The sequence below is a fragment of the Lycium barbarum genome, chromosome 3 (genome assembly GCF_019175385.1).
Source record: "Lycium barbarum isolate Lr01 chromosome 3, ASM1917538v2, whole genome shotgun sequence".
Classification (NCBI taxonomy): domain Eukaryota; kingdom Viridiplantae; phylum Streptophyta; class Magnoliopsida; order Solanales; family Solanaceae; genus Lycium; species Lycium barbarum.
This window is the reverse complement of record NC_083339.1, coordinates 9,375,707-9,399,671: the sequence shown is the minus strand read 5'-3', so window position 1 is coordinate 9,399,671 and position 23,965 is coordinate 9,375,707. Positions and strand designations below refer to the sequence as shown.

Here is a 23,965-nt window from a genome sequence, read left to right as displayed (position 1 = left end):
ATGCATTGAAGAGTAAATAACCTGCAGCCTGTCCATAGATAGCAAGACTTCCACCAATGCCTCTTTCTGAACTTTAGAAAATTGAGGGAGATCTGCAGAAGCTAATACGAATATTACATGGAAATATAGTCCCCCTAGGGGTCTTTGTGCTTAGAAACAAATTATGCATAGATTGTAATACATGGATCAAATAATGCAGAGATTATTTTTTGTGTGTTGGGTCCATTGTATTAAAGTTGGATATATAGTGTATAACTTGTGTTTGGTTTAAAACTGTATAAAGGTTTAGAAAAGGGGTTTGAGGAGATCCACAAGAGTAGTTTTGGCATTTTGAATGTTTTATCCATGTATAACCTAATCATGGAATTGTTATACATGAATTGGTGTATAAATTATACATGAATCAGATATGTAGAGATTGGAATTAGTAACCAAACAATGGATAAAACAATGCAAGTTTTATACCATGACTATTTGAGCTAATACATCAAACCAAGCCTATTAGTGTTTTGGGCTATTAAACCGGAGTCTGAAGTATAACACCTATAATGGAAGGAAATAGTAGCCACCGTATTGGACAAACAACAGACTGAAGCTTGCAATAACTTGAATTGCCACAAGCCAAAAGCTACTGCCTTTGGTCCTAGGAATCTTGTGAATCGGGTAAGGTAAAGTCGTTTCCAGGAAAACTCAGCAGAGGAAACTCAAGTGGTTAATGCCAACATCTTAAGTAACCTAAAAGGAAGTAAAAACTAAAGGATTGAATGGATATACATGCTACTCGAACTTTAAATAATATTAGAGAAAATTAATCATATAAAGCTTCAGTACAAAAAATAGAAGTGGCTTTTCCTGATGAATGAATAAACGACAAGTATTCAATCAGCACCTCATTATTGTAATGGCACACATGTTGTGTACTAAATGTAGCCTTAAATGTTAATAGCAGAACACAATAACACACCTTACATGCAAAAAAGCACTAAACACAATAAAAAATAATCAATGGAATAGGTAAGACCCAATGTACCCAGCCTCCTCTTCTATCACCCTTTACAGTGTTCAAAAGATGAGACACGTTTCTATTATTTTGCTCTCTCCTTCACTTACATCCTACCCTCTACTGCCACCATGCCTCTAAATATGCTCACTCTTTGAACCCATACCACCCATAATGAAGTAAAGAAAGGGAAACAGACAACAAAATTTAGGCAGCAACATCCTTAAAAATGTCAGCAAGTTTTATTTTAATTTAAAAAAAAAATGTGAGCAAGCTTTAAGAAAAAGTTAGGAATGTCGATGGGGAGGGATAGGCGATGATTTCACTAGTTTTTGTTGTTTAATTTATTTTTTTTATTACTATTTCTTTACTAGGTAAATTCCTTTTGGTATATCGCCATCCACTAATATCATTTTCCATTACACATTCCATGGGCCCACCCTGTAAGGCCCTGAAGGCATCCTGGTGGACCAGAAGTTGTTGCCACCATACTTTGTCTTCATTACTCCCCCCCCAGTGCCTTCTCTTCCTTGTTATATCTCCATAGCCATTTCATCAATAAGCTATTGCTGTACCATGTTAAATTATCCATTCCTTTTAGGCCTCAATTAGAAACAAGCTAACACTGTCTATAAAAAACTGCAACAACAACGTAGTCAATGGTGGAGATTAATAACCAACCTTTTGTGACAGTCAGGGAGCTTCCTGCTGGCTTGTTCCTTACGCAGCTCATCTTTGGCTCAATTATTGTTGTTGACAATAAAATAGATGTGATGCATGAACTGGGATCAGTTGTTCTTTGCAAGACACAAGGATTTCACTTGGTGAGCTCTTCGGATGGCACCAGCCACATTTAACCTTGACAGGACTTTTGGAGTTCACAGGACAGCTTCACGAATTTCTCACATTGCCATCATTGGAGGGACTGGCAAGTATGAGAATGCTGAAAGATATGCCGCTGTTGAGACTCTTCCTTGTGGATCAACATACAACAGATGGAGTAGAAAAAATAGTCACTTCACTGTCTATATCACACCTCAATGAGAGCCTCTTCCCGCTAAAGAGCTAATTCACCTTGTTTATTTCTGAATATATATATATTATGTGCCTTGAAGCATGTAATTGAATGCTGAATAGTGTCAGTGATATTATGATCTATATCATAACTATTAAACTCAGTCCAGAAATGGTCTAATCCAGTTTGGAGTTTCATTTTGCCATCACAATGTCGATGGTTATGAAACACAGATATAAACAGCGAAGGGCTAAGACCTTACCAAAGATCTATGCCTGGAGACCATGTAACACCAATACACTGCAGAAAGGAAAGTAGTTACAAGGCAAAGTAGTTTGTAACATTCGTTTTGGTTGCTACATATAGAAGAAAAAGATTCACTATACTTGTTAATAAAAAGCAGAATTAAAAGCATAATCCCCAAATGATTAATAATTTATTTTTTGATACTGGCCTTTGTCTTCAAAAATACAAAACTAGTGTAAATATTTCGTTATTTACACCAGTTCTCTCTGCGTGCATAAGCTCGGGATATACTACACGAAAAATGCAATCCTTCAACAATTTTGCATTGAGTGCCTCAATCACAATATAAATAATGGAAATCCTTCAAATTCTCTATGTTTATGAAAGTTGAAGGATTACATAACAAGAACCCATACTTCCACAAAATAACTACCATTTTTTTAACAACCATGGTGTTCGAACCAGCTTGCACACACCTCGAACAAGGGTGTACCAGCTGCCTCCCACAAGCATAGGTACCGGATAAATTATCCACCAAAATTTGGACAAATGGGAAGAAAGTACCTAGTGTTTTTGCCACCATTGAGATCTGAACCTCAGATCTCAGGGTACCCAACCCACTTCAATCACCACTAGGCCACAATCCCACATCCTTGTGTGCTTCAAAGAAACTGCCATCAGAAAACACAACATCTATCAGCTCCACTATTGTGTAAACTGATTGGAAGAGATTCCAAGAGGAAGTTGTCGCAGCTAGAGAGGAAGAAAGGATCAATGATACAGTCAGATGCATCCACTTCCGCTCCTGCATCTTATCTCATCATGAAAACTTGTATCATAATCTTTAAATTAGAAGAATGATTTAAATTGTTGTTATAGCAATCGTCATCGGTTAATGAAGTGTACTTTAACACAAAAATTACCGTTACATTTGCCAAATTTTACCTTTATTTTATGATTTTACAATACATGCATTAAGAATTGTGCTTCATTGAATCAGTCATCTCTTGAAATTAGTAAAATGATTATCTTGCTCAAATTAAAAGCAAATCGACCAATTCTTGACTTAAAATAGGGAGTAAGAGTATACACAACTGCCTCTCCTGGGCATAGAAAAGATGAGCAAAGGAGCTTATTATCAAATAATGTTAGTTGAATACTAGAACCACATACTAAATTTCCTGGATAAGGAACCAGAAGTATAAATATCAAAGGCTAACATGCAGTTCAAGATTAAATAATACAGGATCCTCTACACTAGTCATTTATAGAGACAAGATTCTAGATGATAAGAACGAGTTAGAGAGGGGGATCCAGCCATCTCAATAAAGCACATCCGTGTCCATTTCTGATTGTTCACATATTATTTCCAATTTAGGAGATGCCCGAGGAAACCCCATCAACTCCTTTGAGATCTTCAAGCGTTGGCTTTCATGAACACTGTCTGCGTCTTCATTAATGATGGTCTTCAGGAGTAAAGGTGCAGAGGAAAGTATAGACCTTACAAAGAGCATTTCGGTTCTTGAACCATGGAAGTTATCTATTTTCAATTGTTGTAGCTTGTTGAGTCCTAGTGTCCTGCAAGCTGGTCCTTCAAAATGATTTACATTGACTTCCACGCCACCATTCTTCTTCGAGCTCAACAGAAATAGAAGGTCCTCCAAATTGGGAGAACTTTTAAGCATTCCTAGAAGAGAAAATATTTGATCATCATCATCAAAATCGAACTCAAATAAAGTGAGAGCCCTCAAGCTATTGAGGCATGTGGGGAGCCTCTCTAATTCAGTAGCAAAAGACTTGAGGTAGTAACTGTCCAGATTAAAATGAAGAACTTCAGGCCAGCAGTTGAGAAGATAGGTCAAGTTTATCACTTTATCTTTATTGTTTCTTGATGATGCAAGTATAACTGTTTTCAGCTTCTGACAGTCCATAAAATGACCCAACTCAATGGGTTTGGTGCGCCAGATAAGGAAAAATATTTGCAAAAGTTTTGGAGCATATATTTTCGAATTAGGAAAACCACTACACCCCTTAACCTGCAGATACACAAGGTTTGGCATCCACAAGAAAGAGGTTGCAGCTGTTAGGATTTAAATTTCAAATCCGACCTTTGTAAGCAGGTTCCCAGGAAAGATTGGAGGGTCACAGCTGGATCACTTAAATACCAACCTACTTACGCCGTGATGTAAGCGAAGAATAAATAGCACACACAGATTTATAGTGGTTCACCCTCAATGTGAGAGCTACGTCCACGTTGCTGCTGCAGATCTTATTAAAGAAGAAATATTACAAGTGTTTACAACACTCAACCTCACAACCCCAATCCCAATTACACTCAAGAATTTTACCACAGAAAATTCTCTCAAAGACCTTCTCTTACTTAGGCCTTTCACTAAGAGTATTTCTCTTAGATTGTTTCTCTCTTGGGATGTGTATAGCAAATGATCTTAATGATATCTTACAAATGAACCATAAGCTACCTATTTATAGGAATGAATTTCCTATGATGAGGTAAGCGCTTACATCACGACTATTATGAGGTAAGCGCTTACATCACGACTATGTGAACAAAAGAATTGACTTGTTTGGCCAATTCCACACCTAACAAATCTCCCACTTGAAGACTAATTTTAATTTGTCATCACACTTTGATCGATGCAGCAGCTCTTTCCTACTTTCATACTTCGTGCAGGCCAACTGAAGTTGAGCATAGCTTCAGTTTGTCTATCGTCACTGCCTTTGTCAGCATGTCTGCTGGATTCTGACTCCCTGCGATCTTCTCAAGCACCAGCGCTCCATATTTCAAAGCTGATCTAATGAAATGGTACCGGAGTTGTATGTGCTTCGTTCGAGCATGGTAAACCGGGTTCTTTGCCAAATGAATGGCGCTTTGGCTATCACAATATAGCACACTTCCCTCGTGGTCCTGATCCAATTCCCGCAGAAAAGATTGTAGCCACATCATTTCCTTTGTGGCCTCCGTCACAGCAACGTACTCAGCCTCACAACTAGAGAGAGCTACTATCTTTTGCAACTTGGAAACCCAAGAGATTGCAGTACCTCCGAAGGTGTAAACATACCCGGATGTGCTCTTTCTGCTATCAATATCACCACCGTTGTCAGCATCAACATACCCTTGCAATCCTGTTTTTGATTTTCGGAAATACAGAGCTGAACTCGAGCTGCCTTTCAGATATCTGAATATCCACTTCACAGCCTCCCAGTGTTGCTTTCCCGGATTGCTCATAAATCGGCTGACAACTCCCACTGCATGTGCAATGTCTAGCCTTGTACATATCATTGCATACATAAGACTACCGATTGCAGATGCATAAGGTATCTTGTCCATCTGCTTCTTCTCATCCTCGGTTGTCGGCGACTGATACTTTGACAACCGAAAGTGTCCAGCCAAGGGAGTGCTGACTGGCTTGGCATCATGCATGTTAAACCTTTTGATAACTTTCCTCACATATTCTTCTTGTGAGAGTTTGATGCCCTCCTTGCTTCGGTCGATTCTCATCCCAAGGATTTGCTTTGCAGCTCCCAAATCCTTCATTGCAAACTCTTCCGATAACCCTTTTTTCAACCGATCAATCTCCTGTAGGTTTGCTCCTACGATTAGCATGTCGTCGACATAGAGTAGCAGTATCATGTACGAGTCTTCAAATTTTTTGAAGTAACAGCAGTGATGTGCCTCGCACCTTGAAAAATCAGCTTTCTTCATAAAGCTGTCAAACTTTAAATACCACTGTCTTGGAGCCTGTTTTAGTCCGTACAGACTCTTTTGAAGTTTGCACACCAGATTCTCCTTTCCTTTGATTTTGAATCCCTCCGGCTGTCGCATGTAGATTTCCTCGTCTAGATCACCGTGAAGAAATGCAGTTTTCACGTCCATCTGTTGCAGATGTAGATTTTCCTTTGCTACCAACCCAAGAACAGTTCTGATAGTCACCATCTTGACTACGGGAGAGAAGATCTCCGTATAGTCAATGCCTTCTTTCTGTTGAAATCCCTTTGCAACCAGCCTTGCTTTATAACGATTGCTTCCATTGGGTTCTTCCTTTATCCGATAAACCCATTTGTTTTGCAATGCCTTTTTATCCTTTGGCAACTCGGATAATTCCCATGTATGATTTGCCGATAGTGAATCCATTTCATCCTTCATTGCCAGCTCCCACTTAGTCGATTCATCGACTTGCATTGCTTCTTCATAACATTCCGGCTCCCCTCTATCAGTGAGTAGAATGTAGTTGAGGGATGGAGAGTACCTGTGAAGCGGCTTCCTGATCCTGGATGATCTACGCAGCTCTGTGATTGGCGTCTGTTCATTTGTTTCAGAATCAGCACTTTCATCAGCACCTTCTCGGATTGTTTGTTCCTCTGCCTCGGTTGTACCTGGCTGCGGCTCAGGTGCCGGAAAGTCCCTCAAATCGACTATTTCTGATTCCTTGTCCTGACATTCTGAATTCTTTTGCAGCTTGTCTTTGTACAGTACCTCTTCTGAAATCCAAGGGAACTGACGGTCCTCGGTTAATTAAGAAGGTCGCGGTATTGACTGCATCTGCCCAGAATGTCTTGGGCAGTCCAGAGTGTATTCTCATACTCCGAGCACGCTCGTTCAACGTTCGGTTCATTCTTTCGGCTACTCCATTCTGTTGCGGCGTTCCAGGAATAGTCTTCATCATCTTGATCCCATTATCGGCACAGTACAGTTTGAAATCACCATTAGTGTATTCTCCGCCGTTGTCGGACCTCAAACACTTCAACTTGAGGTTTGTTTCATTCTCGACCATGGCTTTCCATCTTTTGAATACACTAAACACATCGGATTTATTTTTCATAAAATAAACCCATACCTTCCTGGTTGAATCATCAATGAAGGTCACGTAGTAGTGTGATCCTCCAAGGGAGGGTACAGTGGTAGGTCCCCACACGTCTGTGTGCACCAATTCCAGCTTTTCGACCTTCAACTCTCTGCCTGCACTTGAGAAGCTTACTCGCTTTTGTTTTCCGAGAATGCAGCTCTCACACGTATGAAGGTCCACCGTCTTCAGCTCCGGAATTAAGCCATTTGTCACCAACAGCTTCATCCCCTTCTGGCTGATATGCCCAAGCCGACAATGCCACAAATCTGTCTTCTTTGTGTTGTCAACCACAGCAACAATATCACGACAGCTATCTGTCATGTAGAGAGTGCCAATCTTCTTTCCTCGGCCAACTACCATAGCACCTTTCGCCACCTTCCAAGACCCATTACCAAAGTTGAGATCATATCCCTCATCATCAAGCTGACCTACTGAAATCAGGTTTCGCATCAGCTTTGGAACATGTCTAACTTTTGTAATCTTCCACGAGGATCCATTTGACATCTTCAAATTAATGTCTCCCGTGCCAACAACGTCTAGCGGCTCTCCATCGGCTAAATAAACTTTGCCGAGATTCCCAGCCACGTAGTTTGTCATTATATCATGATGTGGGGTGGTATGAAAGGACGCTCCTGAGTCAAGCACCCAAGAGTCTATCGGGCTGTCAACCGATAGCAACAACACATCGCCAATGTCTTCCGTAGCAGCGTTGATTCCAGCCCCCTTGTTGTCCTCCTTCTTTGGCGCCCTGCAGTTCTTCTTGAAGTGACCTGGTTTTCCACAGTTCCAACAATCAAATGTTCGTCCTGGTCTGGATTGACCCCTGCCATTCCTTGACTTCGATCTGCCCCTATTTCGGTTGTAGTTTCTGTCATAATTTCTGCTTCTGTTTTCAACATTAAAAGCAGAACTCGTCGATGCCTCTCCAGAATCTGTCCTGCGCACTTCCTCAGCAAGGATACGATCCCTAACATCGTTGAACTTTAGTTTGTCACTGCCGACAGAATTACTAACCGCTGCTCTCATTGGCTCCCAGCTATTTGGTAGGGATGCCAACAAAATTAGAGCTTGCACTTCATCATCGAAGTCAATTTTTACCGATGACAATTGATTTACAATGGTATTGAATTCATTTACGTGTGCAGCAACATGAGCATTTTCCATCATCTTTAGATGAAATAGTTTCTTCATGAGAAATACCTTATTATTTGCCGAAGGTTTCTCATACATGTCAGACAATACCTTCATCATATCTGCGGTGGTCTTCTCCTTTGCCACGTTATGAGCAACGTTCTTCGACAGCGTCAGCCGAATGACTCCCAGAACTTGTCTGTCGAGGAGATTCCAATCTGCTTGCTTCATCTCCTCTGGTTTCGGACTCAGAGGTTCATGAAGCTTTCTGCCATATAAATAATCTTCAATTTGCATTCTCCAGAACGCAAAATCTGTACCATCGAATTTACCGATGTCGTGCGTCGTACCATCTTCGCCTCCCATCGTTTCTAAATCACAACACAACCTGTTGCTCTGATACCAGTTGTTAGGATTTAAATTCCAAATCCGACCTTTGTAAGCAGATTCCCAGGAAAGATTGGAGGGTCACAGCTGGACCACTTAAATACCAACCTCCTTAGACAGAACCTACTTACGTCGTGATGTAAGCGAAGAATAAATAGCACACACAGATTTATAGTGGTTCACCCTCAATGTGAGAGCTACGTCCACGTTGCTGCTGCAGATCTTATTAAAGAAGAAATATTACAAGTGTTTACAACACTCAACCTCACAACCCCAATCCCAATTACACTCAAGAATTTTACCACAGAAAATTCTCTCAAAGACCTTCTCTTACTTAGGCCTTTCACTAAGAGTATTTCTCTTAGATTGTTTCTCTCTTGGGATGTGTATAGCAAATGATCTTAATGATATCTTACAAATGAACCATAAGCTACCTATTTATAGGAATGAATTTCCTATGATGAGGTAAGCGCTTACATCACGACTATTATGAGGTAAGCGCTTACATCACGACTATGTGAACAAAAGAATTGACTTGTTTGGCTAATTCCACACCTAACAGCAACGTCTTCCAAGGCGACTTTGAGTAGTGAAAGCTTTTTGAGCTTGTGGAAACCCCTAAAGCTGCATGGCGGCTTGAAAATGCAGTTGGACAGGCTCAACCTTTCTAGTTCCACACCGTACACAGGGTAAGACAATCTATAAGGAGCTTTATTGTCTAGATTCTGAAGGGTGAGATCCATGACACCATTTCTTGACAACAAAAACATCCATTGATCGATAACTGAGTGCTGGGAAGAAGGTATTGATGAAATATTCAGGTGGAATGTCTTAATGGCTCCATGGTGCTGCAAGAGAATTGTATTAATGACGTTTATTAATGTATCTGATGGCTTGCTCTGGCAAAAATGGGGAGAAAATACAAGCTTGGGGATTGAAGCCCAAACATGTCTCCAGGGTCTAGACAAAACGCTCATTCTTGCGGCTTCCTCAATAAACAAGCTTTCTTGAATCCGGTGTTGCACATTGATGGGAAGATTGGTAAGTCTATCAAGTTTGTCCCCTTCAACTTCAAGTTGCTTACAACGTATCATTGCCATTTTGAGTTCTGTATATTGGAAAGAAAAAAATCAAGTCAGACTATAAACATGCTTTAACAAACATGCTTTAACGTGCTGCATATGACTCATGTCTAACACAATAATCCCACGGGGAATGAAATGAATCTAAGTAAAAGCAACGTAAGCTAGAATAAATTCTTAAACAACAGAGGCTGACTTCGGACTTAACATTTTAGTAGTTTCTCACATACTTATATAATATATCAACTCTGATTCAAAAAAAATACTGCTATTAGAATTATTCACTTTTTTCTGGATTTCTTTTCACTTTTTTCACTTTATGGTGTTTGGTCATAAAAATTTCAAATAAAACTTCAAGTTCAATAAGCAAATATTATTTTCAAAAACTATGGTCAAACACAACTCCAACTCCAACTCCAACTTCAAAAATTCCCAAAAAAAAAAAAAAAAGTGATTTTTTTTTTTTTTTGTGGTTTCTATGGCCAAACGCCTACTTATATAAACTCTGAGCCAAAAGAATACTACTATTAGACCAATTCCCAATTTTATCACAACAAATATAGAATCTGTTCTAACAAGTACCTGCATGCCACGGAGATGTATGTTACACAAAATTAAAGCATCCAACAACTACTACTTTGGACACAAAACGGTAATTACAGATTTGATTTGATAGATTAAAAAAATTACAGCCTTTTTGATGCACATCTTTAGATCCAATATCAAAAGGAAGGCTGGCTAATAAGAAACGGATAAAATTAACTTTGCAGAGCTATCTTCATATGATTTCAAGGAAAAGAAACGAAAAACCTGCGATTTGATGAATGTAACGGATGAAGCGAATAAATAAATATGATTTGATCAAGTCCTTGAGGAGAACGGCGGAAGGCGATGTCTATCTCTAGGGATGCAACTCCTCTCCAGTACCAGGAAACCAAATCCAAATAGGAATATTCTTTACGGATATATATCTCCAACAGTTAATTAATGTTACACACTTTTCTTGAACTATATATACAACATAACTCCTTCACATTTAAAAACCATTTTCGTACACATTTTACAAGTCCTAAATACAACTCTATGATGAACAAGCAAAGTAGACCTTTTAAGAGTCTTTTTTTTTTTTTTGGCAACTCTTTGGTATTCTTCAACCCATGCAACTACTCACAGAAAGGTATTGGATTTGAAGTCTCAAATTGAAATTGAAAAAACTACAAATGATTTTGGTCACATGCTACCAAAGTTACATGTATAGCAGAACTAGTGTTGGTTTATCGCCTCCATGGACCGTTGTATGAGCATCCTAAATATAATGTATAATCAGCTCTTTTGAGGGACCAAAAAGGCTTGGTCACTACCCAGTGTAATCCCACAATAGTGGGGTCTGGGGAGGGTAAGATGTACGCAGCCTTACCCCTACCTGGGTAGGGAGGCTGTTTCCGATTGACCCTCGGCAACCCTCCTCCTTTATCCGGGCTTGGGACCGGCAATGTGAGCGAGCTCACACAGGCGGAGTTGAGGGACCAAAAAGGCATTAAGCATAAAAGATGGAGTAATTTAATATGGGCGTTTGATCGTGTGACAAATCTTATGAAAGTTCTTTGCATTTTACGTTCTTAATCTATGCTTCTTATTTTGTATTTACACCTTACAATTTCTTTTTTTTTTTTTTTTAGTTTACTACATTCGGTCCCAAATTATTTGTCTTCTAACGTTTACACACCCTTAAGACATTTATTAGGGATTGTTATTTGGTTGATGAATAAGTTAAATCGAAATTATAATACGAATATATAATACCCCCAACCAAAACCAATACTGTTTTTCCGATTTGGGTGTTAGAAAAATCTATTACCCAGTGTATATGATTGTCTAAGTTTTCCTATGAAATAAAGCACAAAATCTAGAGGCAGATTCTACTATCATGTATTTGACTTACTGGATTCAAAATTTATAGGAATAATGCATAGATAGATGGACACCTTAGCTTGGCCTCAACTGGCAACTAATCACTCCAACTTTGAGAATGCACATCTAGACACCTCAACTCGTCTTCATTGTTTCTCTTAGACACCCGATCCTAAACGTGACACTTCAATTTTGTAGGTGTTTAGATGATCACTATGTAAGTTAGAGCTAGTGTTCAGCTGACAAGTGTTGGAAATCTTACGGAAAATACTTGATCATGAACAATTCTTCAAAGCTTGAGGCATGTCAATTAAGACACTGTCCTTAAGAATATTTCACCCGGTATGAGTGTATCCCCAGGATTCGACAGGATCTTCTAATACAAAATCAGGAGCCAGAATCTAACAAAGATTTATTGTAAAGAAAACCTAGCACAAACAAATATAGAAGAAGAATTTATCTTGAGATATCTACCAGTAAGAAAAGGACCACCACTATATATAGGTAAGGCAAGTCATGATCAGAATAAGATCTCATAGCCAAAGCAATGTCCATAAGAGAATTAATGTCAAATCAATTGGCTTCAACGGAAATGTGCAGGTTAATGATAATAAAGGGCATTTGATTAATGACTAAGAAGAATAATGGAGATAATGAATAATCTGTTACAATTCACAACATGAGAACGTTTTGTCACTGATAATGTAATCAAATAATTAAAGCTTTTCAAGACCATTCAATGGTCACACAATTTGAAGTTTAACATTAGAAAATAAACATGTTTTTTTTGAGATATAATTTGTTCAACACAATTGAAGACGAGTTGAGGTGTCTTAAATGTGCATTTTCAAAGTTAGAGTGTTTAGTTGTCAGTTGAGTCCAAATTAAGACGTCTATCTATATATTATACCAAATTTATAATTCGTACATATTTAGCGAATCTTTTTAAATATATAGAGCATCGCCTTATTTATAATGTGTATCGCCTTATTTTATAATGCGTCTTTTTTACACTTCAAAGTTCAAACTAGTGGGAGGAGGATGTGGTGATCATTTCCTTGTGATGGGTTAAAAATAGAATGGATCACTTGTCTCAGAATCCAAGTTTGTGTGTTTTTGGAGGAAGGTTTCTGGAACTAATTTCACTGAATTTTTACTTCTCCCCCTTGGATAAGTTCTAAGTTGCATCACTCTGCTACAGCGTCTATGCAAAGGATTGCGTATGACAAATATTAAAACCTTTCTTTCCAATAGTATCGATGGTATTGCCAAAACTATGTGGTATGGTTCGACAACTACAGCCGTTGAACGATTTGGGTGCACTTATTATACTTCAAGCAAAACTGAAGACTAGTGCTGGACTAACAAATATGAAAAAATTCCAGAAGCCAAGTACAAAATTCTTGAAAATTAGCTTTATATGATTACAACGACAATAATCCAGCAAAACGAGAATTATTCCTAGCATGCTCAATGGATAACGGGGATGGAATAACAGTGTATTCAATTTGGATGAAAAGAAACTAACAATGTTAAACAGTCACATTAAGGTTGTTCTAACTTCTAAGACATTTTGATCAGAAAATAGCGGTGTATTCAATTTCAAAGAAAAGAAACTAACAATGGGAAACCGTCACATTAAGGCTGTTCTAAGACAATTTGATCAGAAGATAGTATCGCGCACACCCAAAATTGAAGGGATAAATCCATTATTTTCATCCAATTAATAATCATTGCTGTTGCAACAGATTCTACATGTCCCGGGGTTTGTTAAAGGAGAAATGCCATTTAGATATCTTGGGATACCTCTGAGCACAAGAATGGTATCAGCTCTGCAACGTCAGCCATTGGTAGAGAAAATGTTAAACGGGATCAACATGGTCAGCTAGATATCTTTCTTATGCAAGGAGAATCCAACTCATCAAAAGTTTCCTCTTCTCTATCCAAACATCTGGTCACAAGTATTTGTTATACCAAAGAAAGTGACTAATTTATTGGAAGCAATCAAAAGGGCTCTCATAGCCTGAAATAAGTTTGTGTAGGCCTAAAACAGCAGGTGGGCTCAACATAATTAATATGCTAACTTGGAACAAAGCAGCTATCGCAAAGCTGTTGTGGAATTTGTGCAAGAAAAAAGACAAGTTGGGGGTCGAATGGGTTCACATATACTATGGAAAGGGAGACAAATATGGGAGTTTCATCTTAAACAATCTTCCTAATTGTTGCAAAAGGTCTTCAAAGCCAAGAAGTACTTCATAGAAGCAGAATATGAAGTACATGAGATGCCAAACATTGAACTATTTTCCATCAAAAATACCTGGAGGACACTAATATGTAACAGCTATGGGGCAGCAAAATGGTTATTTGTCTTGAGGCTGGCTATCATGGACAGACTGTCTATATACTAAAGATAGGCTCACAAAATGGGATATGAACATTAATCGAGAATGTGCACATTCTGTCAATCTTCACTAGAAAACAGGAACCATTTGTTCTTCTATGTCCGTCTCTGGCAACATATTGAGGAAACTATTAGCTTGGCAAAGGACCGATAGACAAGCAGGTGTTTGGCAAGGTGAGATAGACTGGATAGTTGGTAATGTCAAAGGCAACTCAGCAAGCACACATATCCTCAAGATGTCACTAGCCAAGCTACATTTACCAAATTTGGAAGGAAAGGAATAGAAGGATTTTCCAGCATCTAACTAGGAATGTTGAATGTGATACAAGTGGTTTACATACCAAGTACTACGCCTGAACTAGATACAAAGTTAAACGAGTTGAATTATTATCCTGTGTAAGATTGAGGTTAGCAGATCAGGTTAGTTGATACACTGAGCTTCTGAGTCTGGTAGTTCCAGATTTGGTTTGTAATTCTCCTTTTGGTAATAAAATGTTTAATTTACCAACAAACAAAAAAGAATCATTGGAATTGGTTTTCAGAAGTGAAACATTTAAAACTCAATATCATATAAACAAAATCATAGCCAAGCTCTAAACTTGCAACAAATGAAGCAAAACTTTTGCATCCCTGCTTCACTTGAAAAAATTATACACTTTAAATACTTTCAAATAAAAAAATAGCCCAGTTCACATAGTACACTCACAAGAACTCAGTTCACAACATGTATTATAACGACACGAGCCATATGCCTATGTCAGTCATCTGCTAAAGAATTACAAAAACCTTTTTGCTGCATGTGTGGTGTCACGACCCAACCCCATGGGCCGCGACTGGTGCCCTACTTGGACACCCAGACAGACAAACCTATCAAATCGTAACACACGTATCCAAATCTAATCACATACAGATAACGTATATAGGCACAAATATCACACGCTGCCTCAAATTATATCAAACTGTCTTAGACATATTTCAAACACAACCATATGCATATACATATATCAAAAAGCCCGGCAAGGCTATCGAATGTATCAAAAGCCAACAAGGCTATCAAATGTATCAAAAGCCGACAAGGCTGTCAAATGGCACAACAGCCCAAAACGCATATACAAATGCACGCCGACAAGGCTGCCACAACATATACAAAATGCACGCCGACGAGGCTGCCATAACGAATAGAGTCATGCAAACACATCCGTACAGAAGTAGGCACACACACCCACAAATACGTCTACAGACCTCTAAAACAGACCAACCGAATCATATGGCGGGACAGGGCCCCGCCGTGCCCCTGAACAAATACATATATACATAGCGAACGAATATACACCAAAATGTGTGCTCTGAAATGAGAAGAGCACTCCAAACAGCAGAAGAGGGTGTCCTAAATGGGTAGATCACCAAACTGTGCGTCTGTACCTGCGGGCATGAAACGCAGCCCCCCGAAGAAAGGGGGTCAGTACGAAATATGTACTGAGTATGCAAAGCAGAATATACAGAAAGCAAATCTGAGACATAGACGAAATGGAAGTACCAAACATAAGTGCAAATCCAACATATCAAAATTTGCTTACTTTCAAAAATATGTAAGTAATGCATAGGGTACAGAAGAATATGGTCGCCCACCCGTCGATGGCGCCATAACACAGCATAACACCAGAAAGTTTCAAATCTCCGTATCCCCGTCACATATCACATCACCACATAACGCCATACACAGCATAACACCAAATATAGGTGGAACCCGACCCTCTTTTGCGAGTAGCTCGGTGAACCATAAACACAGCATAACTCCGGAGTATATCAAAGTGCGCACGATAACAGAACCGGCCCGGGAACCGGCGAAAGATATAACAGAACGCACGAGCAGAGTCATGAGTAACCATATGCATAAAACCATTATCATAGACTCAAATATAAGTAAATGACCATACTTGAAATTCGAAATGTTAATCATGCCAAATTCTTTCAAAAGTCATCCGAATTACATAAAGGAAAGTCGCGGGACCCACGGACGGGCATTGACCCGAGTCGGGCCCGCCTATGGAAAATATACTCATTATATGCCATATAAATTTCTACAAAAATATTGAAGCAATCCGAGCCTTTCTGTGAAAGATATGGCGTTCACAAATTACGAAATTCTTTAAAGTGAAACTTTTTTATGCAAAGTTCGGAAAGCGATTATTTCAAAGACGTAATGGTTCATACTTTTATCAAATCAAACATAAGAGTGCCAAGGAATATATATAGATCATATCATGCTCGGATTTCGAATCATAGGATTTTCCTAAAGGCTCGTAATCTAGCCTATCCAAAACTAAGGCATGCCAAAAGAAAGAAAGATTGCTTTACATACCTCGTACGCGCTCCAAGTTTGCCCAACTAAAGTTAATCCCAACCTACGCCTCGGGCTCCCCAAGGCCTATGAATACGCCAACGAATATCAAACATTAGCCATAGGTACTTAAGCCATTTATTCCAAACTAATTATAAATTCTACAGAAATCTAGGCAGCATTTCCCCTGTAAATAGGCCAACCCGAGAATTTAACTCGTCCAAAATCAACAACAACAACCACAATAACCAACCTAGTAACATTGATAACCAATTCGAAAGGCAAAATAATAATAGTAACTCTCTTTTACATCATTCAACAACTTTCATAAATTCAACTCGACGACTTACCTTCAAGCCAACATCGATGCTTATATATTTAAATACTAACCCGAATCCATACCAACAATACTTAAAGACATTCTAAGCAATTCATACAACATTTCCAACAATCCAAAAATTTTCCCTTCCTTTCCACATAATGTAACTCTTCCATTCTAACTTCACACCATCCCACTAATATCAACATTTTTTCCATATTCATTAACTAACTCAAGATTACCCAAACATATTTCAATAACATTTTAAACAATATCCAAGGATTCGAACCATTCCGCCCATTTCCATATTCCATTCGAAACTTCTACAATTGCAACGAAACTACCAAATCGCATTGTTTTCTTCCAAATTCATTAATAACAACCATAGTTCACATTTAGCATCTTACTTTCATAATTGCATAAAAATTATATAAAAATCACATAATTTCTCATAACAACATACAACTAATTTCAACACCAACTCAACTCGTTAACCCTTTATCTAATTTGCAAGATTAATTTGTGGAATATGTGATGACTTAGTCATCCACTTATACTTATATATTATCTTTACAAAGTGGACATGTGTCAATTTTCATGACATGTGTCCATCTTTATTCAAGTCCAACCAAATCTCGCCACGTGTCGTGAGGCCAACTTTTCGATAATTAGATTAATTAATCACTAATCCCCACTTAATAATCTAATCATGGTAAATTAATCCCAACTTTCCATTAATATTTTTACACTAAGTAAAATTCATAAGCAATTCATTTTCTAATAGAGACCGGAAATTAAAGATTTCTGTTTCGTGCCCGAAAATGATCCCGTCTTTAACTTGAGTCGATTCTCTTGCGAATAACTCGACGTATAAAATTACGGGATATAACATGTGGAGAGAAAAGCCTCACATCTTCATGATTTTTTAGGCTTCATTGCATGCAACTGCAACTAAAAAATTCTTCTACCAAAACTACAGAAATGAGGCCGTAATTGTAGAGTCGGAACAAGAACATGGCAAGAAAGATCCCAAGTAGTGATTTATCATCAACCAAGGAATCTCAAAACTACACAACCGCCATAAAGATTTCTTCCTTAAAATGTCAAACCTCGCGAATCAGTTAACCTTCTGATCTACATGGTTTTCTTTTTTGTGGCTTTACCCTTATTTTGACCACCCTTCTTTTTCTGCACACCACCGCGTTTGTGGTCCTGCACTCTTTCATGAGGATTTACCTCCTCGAATTTGATAGGCTTTATGATAATACCGCTCATCTTTACCACCTGTAAGAATTATAACATTAGCAAAGCAAACACCTAAACCACCTCCAAATCGTAGTCCCAAACCCTAATTCTCCTTCCCCCAAAAGAGAAACGCAACAAAAAAACCTTTACCAAAAAATAAAAAAGGGAGAAAGGGCTGAGAAAAGGAATAACTTTAGGGTGTACTTGGCATGAAGAGAAATGTTTTCTTGGAAATAATGTTTTTTAGAAAATATGTGGATTTAATACTTATTTTCTTGTGTTTGACAAGTAGAAATAGAGTCACCCTTAATGTAAAATTTCAGGTACAGGCCTTGCCGCTTTCTCTCTTTTTTATTTTTATTTTTTTCAGCTTCGAGGGTTTTCTTTTTTTTGGGGGGGGGGGGGGGTGGGGGGTGGGGGGTGTCTGGGAGAGAGGGGGGGAGGGGAGAGTGTTCAGATACAGGATTTTCAGGAGACAACATGGATATGGAAAGATAGAGAAAACAAAATTAGATAATATGCTTGAGGATGGACCTCTGGGCGAATAAGAGCTCCAACAGCTGTCCCGGGGTTGAAGTCAGGTCCAATGGGCATCCGAATGCTCTGCTCAAAAACATCTTGGGAAGTAAAGGGATAAGGTAACGTCGGCATGTGTAATTTTTCAGCCTGCACAGAAAAGTTAGAAATTGAGTCAATTGTGGTAACAGTCATACATATTAAAGCAACACTAAGCATAGCCTTCTTCGGTACATGTGAAGAAGAGAAAAGTTGTCTAAACATGCATCGGTTGGTTTTAGTTTCACTAATTTAAAGCCAAGGGAAATAAATTAAAATCAGGCATGCACATAAGTCTGCAATCACTATCCAGTAAAGCCTAAGTTTAGCCTCAACATCTAAAATCTAAATTGACGTCAATCAGGTTAAGGATGAAATTTCTCTATGACCAACCTTCTTAATCATCTTTTCAGAGATAATAACATGATTAAGATTTGCATCTTTTCTCTTCTTAAGAGCTTCTTCCCTTTTCTTTTTGGAATTATCATGTTCTTCAAGCATCCAAGAAGGCGGACCTCTCTTCTTTTGTATATTGGTCCATTGGCCCCAACCAGGCAGTAAAACGGGCTTCTCAGGCTCTGAATTTCCACATTCAAAGCATCTTGTTTTTCTCTCTCAAAGTCGTCTTCAACATCATCACCAGCAAAAGCACGCCGAGTAAGTTCTTCTTGAGATGGTATTTCGTATCTGGACTTAGTCCCAGAAGTTAAAATCCCATCAACCATTTCTCTTCCACTATCTGCATCACTATCCTCATCAATTTCCTGCAACCAGAATTATTAGTCCATAGTAAAAAACAGGCCAGGGAAAGTTGCATTGTGGATTCAGCATATAGAGAGATTAATTATCTCCCCATCAGGTTTACTCACAACAGGTTCTGTGATCTGTGAAGAGCTTGCACTTTTTGCGTTTGCAGATTTTGTCTGCTTGCCTTTAACTGACGAATCATTCATCTGTACACCAAATATACCAATAAGACTAAGTAGGCGTTTGGCGATATATTCCAAATATTTTCACTTTATTTGGAATTATGAAGTTGGAGTTGAAGATGGAGTTGTGTTTGGTTATGCTTTGCAATGGAGAGAAGAGAACACTTCATTTGGAATTTATGAAGATGGAGTTGGAATTGGAAAACAGGTTTGGAGCACTTTCCCAAATTTGCAGTCCAACTCCAAGTTATTTATAACCAAACACTGATTTATTAAAGTGAAAAATTATTCCGGAAAAAAGTGAATAATTCTCATGGCCAAACGGCTCCTAACTACGCCAAAAGGAGTGAGAAAATTGAGTTTTGAGACAACAAAACTGAACCCTTTTCCACGAGTCGGCTGCAAAAATGGAAACTTCATACGATGTCCTTGAGTTGGGGTCTCTTGCAATATCGTCAAAACTCTGAATCCCAGGATAAAGTCAAAACTTTAATCACCTCAAACAACACAGACAAAAGAGGGTAACATGAGATTGAATTACCTTAAACAGAGAATCATGACCAATCTCAGATTCTTCACGAAGTGCATTGGGATCAAAATGAACTTCCCTCTCAGAAAAATTATTTTCTTCACGAGCACTGATGCCAATTTCTCTGGCATCTATCTCACCTTCACTATCACTGTCACCATAGTAATTGTCTGATATCACTTTCTTTTTGGGTTGTTCAGGTGCCTGCTTTTTTTTAGCACCAAAAACCCTCCTACCAGTCGAAATATTTGTTCCTTGAGCCTGGTAATATTTGTTCCTTGAGTTTTTGGCTCGTTGTTGTCTTCTAACTCCTTCAATGATGACTCATAGTCTGCTAGAGCAAGCTTTGCTTCTTCATCGGCTGCCTCTTTCCTTCTTTTCAATCCACGGACCTGTGAAATGCCAGTACCATAAATGAACTTCCAAACCTCAAAATATTTAGAGAAAGTAGTGGTGCCAAGGAAATATTGAAGAAATTAATTAAGGGACAATTACAATTGGACCAATAAAAAAAAATAACCAGCAAATGTAAAATATACATATTGTAACATAAAATATACATGATCAGTGTACATGTTTTATATTGTGGCTAGCGCACGTAATTAATTTCGGCCGACTGGCCAAAAATGAAAAAAGGCCCTTGATAAAATTACCATGAAAGGTAAGGAAAGCACTCCTGACGCTGGCAATTATTCATCCCCTTCTAAGACTTGAGTGGTCTTGTCCTTTGCTTTCTTCAACAGTTTTACTGCAGCTTCCTGATCTGATCCATCAGAAGCCTCATCAAGGTCATCCTCATCACTGCTTTCTTCACTACTACTACCACTACTGTCTTTCATGGTATTTGCTTTTCTGGATAAAAGGGCATGTTGATTCAGCTGTTCATGAAGAGCAGCTCGAGTTCCTTCATCTTGCAAATCCAAGCCACGTTTTAAGATGCGCTTTGCCCACTTGGAGTTGTTCTTGTGCTTCAGAGTCAAACGCTCCTACAAACAAATTAGGGATAATTATAGTTTTGGACTTCTTAAAAGAATAATAGTCAGCAAGTGTATAGGTTTTGTATATTAAGTATAAATATACATATAATATACATAAATCAGTGTATAGGTTTTATATATTTCGGCTAGCGCCCGTAATTAATTTGCCAGCGGGCCAAAAATGAAAAAAGCCTAAAATTTAGTCGTAAAAGAGACAAACTCGATCGGAAAAAAACTAGGAAAGCAGAAAACACTCCTAAGCAAGTTCACACAAGCAATGAATGAAATTATATTACCTCTGCCCTTTTGAGTTCTTGTGTTCATTGCCTGCTCTTTGGCTGCTTCCGGATCTGTTTCCAATCCAGTACCTGCTTGCTTCAATCTGTCTTTTTTCAGCAAACGATGATACACTTTTGATTTTATCTTCTTGACTCGTTTTGCCTTCATTTCATGACGGAAAAGAAGACTTTTCATCTTAGCAAGCTGGTTTTGCCGCTCCCTCACATCTTCTACAGATATCTGCCAAAGTGGTAAACATTAAACATAATATAAAAATTTACAGGGACCGTTCAAGTGTGTAAAATTCTGTGACCTCCATACCTTATTAAGTTCAAGAAGTCTTGCACCATCTTTTTTATGAGCTTCAACGACCTCATGGTCATTGAAAAGGGAAGCAATTTTTTTCTCAAAATCACTTCTTGGTTCAAATTCAGCAGCTATTGCTCCTACAGTAGAAAATCCCACATCCTTATCTTCGTCAAAATAAATAGTCGGTGCCTCTCTGTTTCTTTTGACATGAGGTTCCCATTTCGTAACATCCTTCTGCATAAAACCATAAGCTGCCTTCCTATCCAATCTCTCTTGATCTGGTTTCGGAAGAGGTGCATGAATGGGCATGGACTTCTTCTCCATCCGACTTATGGTCTTTCTAAGTTTGCTATAGTCAGACTTCCCATGGAGTGGGTCCAGAAGATCCTGGATGCTAATGTGGCCATCCCCATCCAAAATATCACGACTGGGATTATACTCAAACTCTGAATATGCCTCAGATATGATAACATCATTTTTCTTCTTCTTGCCTATCATACAGACATCTTTTGATCAGTCCTCGTCATCGATTGTGGTATTCAAAGAAATGACATGTAATGGCAAAAAGTGTGTTTGGTATGACTGGAAAATGTTTTCCTCAAAATAGGAGAAAATGGAGGAAAAGATTTTCCTAAATAATTTAAGGGAAAACATTTTCTGACTCAATCAAAACACACCAACGCATCCCCAACCCACCCACTATCCACCCACCCCACCTACCCCCCAGCCTAACCCCCGTCACAGCCTATCCCCCTCCCCTCACCTACCCCTACCCCTTCTATCTCAAACCACCAGAAGTTTCACTTCGAATTCAAAACCTCAATAGTGTTTTGCTTTGAATATATGCAAATGCTCTTAAAATGACATTTTCCAACTTGCATACCAAACACAAGAAAATGAGTAGCAAAATCACTTATTTTCCGAGAAAATACTTTCTGGGAAAACATTTTTTATCACACCAAAAACAGCCAAAAATTCCTCTTTTTTTCACAAGGTTGAGGAGAATGCACAGTTTTGTGGAAAGTGGAGCACTTAATAAGCATGTTTCTCCAACAAAATAAAGGGAAAGAAACATGGAATTGCACAAAAAAGAAAAATAAACTAAAATTTAATTGATTCCCACATCACATATGGATGTAAGTAGCACATACAAATTATGGTTACAAAATATATAAATGAATTGACTTTGAAGAAACAGATCATATTCTATTAATAATAGCAAAGCATGAACATCAAGAAATTTGGAAAGGAAGTTTACCATCAAAAGCATCAGTGGGAAGTCCAGTGATATCTTGCAACAATCACGAATGCCTTCCATCATCCTCTTCCTCTTCCTCTTCCTCTTCCTCATCATTGTCTCCTCTCCGTCCCTCCTCATCACCATCACCATCTTCATCATCTGAAGATACATTTTCATCCTACACAAGAAAAATCCAATGCCTATAAATCCACCATAACCAAAAGAAGATTGTGCATTCTCAATTCCCATCTTCTGCAGCTAATGCAAATCAAATTTAAAAGGGAAAACAAGTACTCCTTTTGTCCCTAGCTCTTCCCGATTCAAACTAAGTGAACTTAACCTAAGTATTAAAAATGTACTTATTCCTCATTCAATGCGAAAGTGCAACTTTTATATCTTACCGGTAGGTTCAGAATGTTTAAAATTGAATTAGGAAAATAGAAAATTATTCTTTAGTCTCCATAAGAGACAAGGGTCAAACAAATTAGGACCAAAGGAGTAATTAAACATATTTTTTTTTTTTTATAACCGTGGTGTCTGAGCCAACTTGCGCACATCTTGACTAATTCATTATTCTATTAATGGTTGGTCACTTCACTTTGAGACTCTATAATCTTTGAAGCCTGGACATCTTATTGTCACTCATATAGTTTAAGTATGTAGAGAAATTTTTAATTTGTTGAAGTTGTTGGTTAGACTTTTAAGATGGTTGAAGTATACCTGTATTTCTGTAAATTTCTACAGAATTTATGTTGAGCAGGGCAAAACAACTCCCTTGCTATATCCTCTTTTTCTTATCCACTCTATAACACTGCTACACTATTTTCCTAACTGTGAAGAACAACAATGGCTGTGCAATGCTCTTCCTCTTCAGTAATATTTTCCTCACATTCATACCAAAACCTCTCTCTTCATCACACAATAAGACCCTTTTCTGGGGTTTCTCACTCGCTTCAAAGCCTTCCGTTGTGTCCAATAAGACCCCTAAAGCTGCTACTCAAATTCGTTGCCAAGAAAAGACACCTTATATTCCTCTTGAACAACGATGGATGTTTGAAGAGTCTGAAATTGATGGCCCTGTATGTAAATGTTTACTCTTTCTTTCTTTTATCTTTTTGTTAGATTACTTGTCTTGATTTTGGCATTGGTTTTTGGGTTATTGTGAAAATTGAGGAGTTTAAAGACTACCCTTTTGTTTTCTCTA

At 38.3% G+C, this 23,965-nt stretch overlaps 1 protein-coding gene and 1 pseudogene across 1 annotated transcript; both read right to left on the bottom strand.

Moving 5' to 3' along the window:
* Positions 1-3,583: 3,583 nt before the first annotated feature.
* LOC132630257 (F-box/FBD/LRR-repeat protein At1g13570-like) lies at positions 3,584-9,744 on the bottom strand. Its single transcript, XM_060345846.1, has 2 exons — positions 9,205-9,744; positions 3,584-4,297 (listed from the first exon to the last, which is right to left on the bottom strand). Exons 1-2 carry the CDS (start codon positions 9,742-9,744, stop codon positions 3,584-3,586), a joined length of 1,254 nt encoding a protein of 417 aa, XP_060201829.1.
* A 7,851-nt stretch (positions 9,745-17,595) lies between these two features.
* Positions 17,596-23,656, bottom strand: LOC132630256 (U3 small nucleolar RNA-associated protein 14-like; annotated as a pseudogene).
* Between the last annotated feature and the right edge of the window lie 309 nt (positions 23,657-23,965).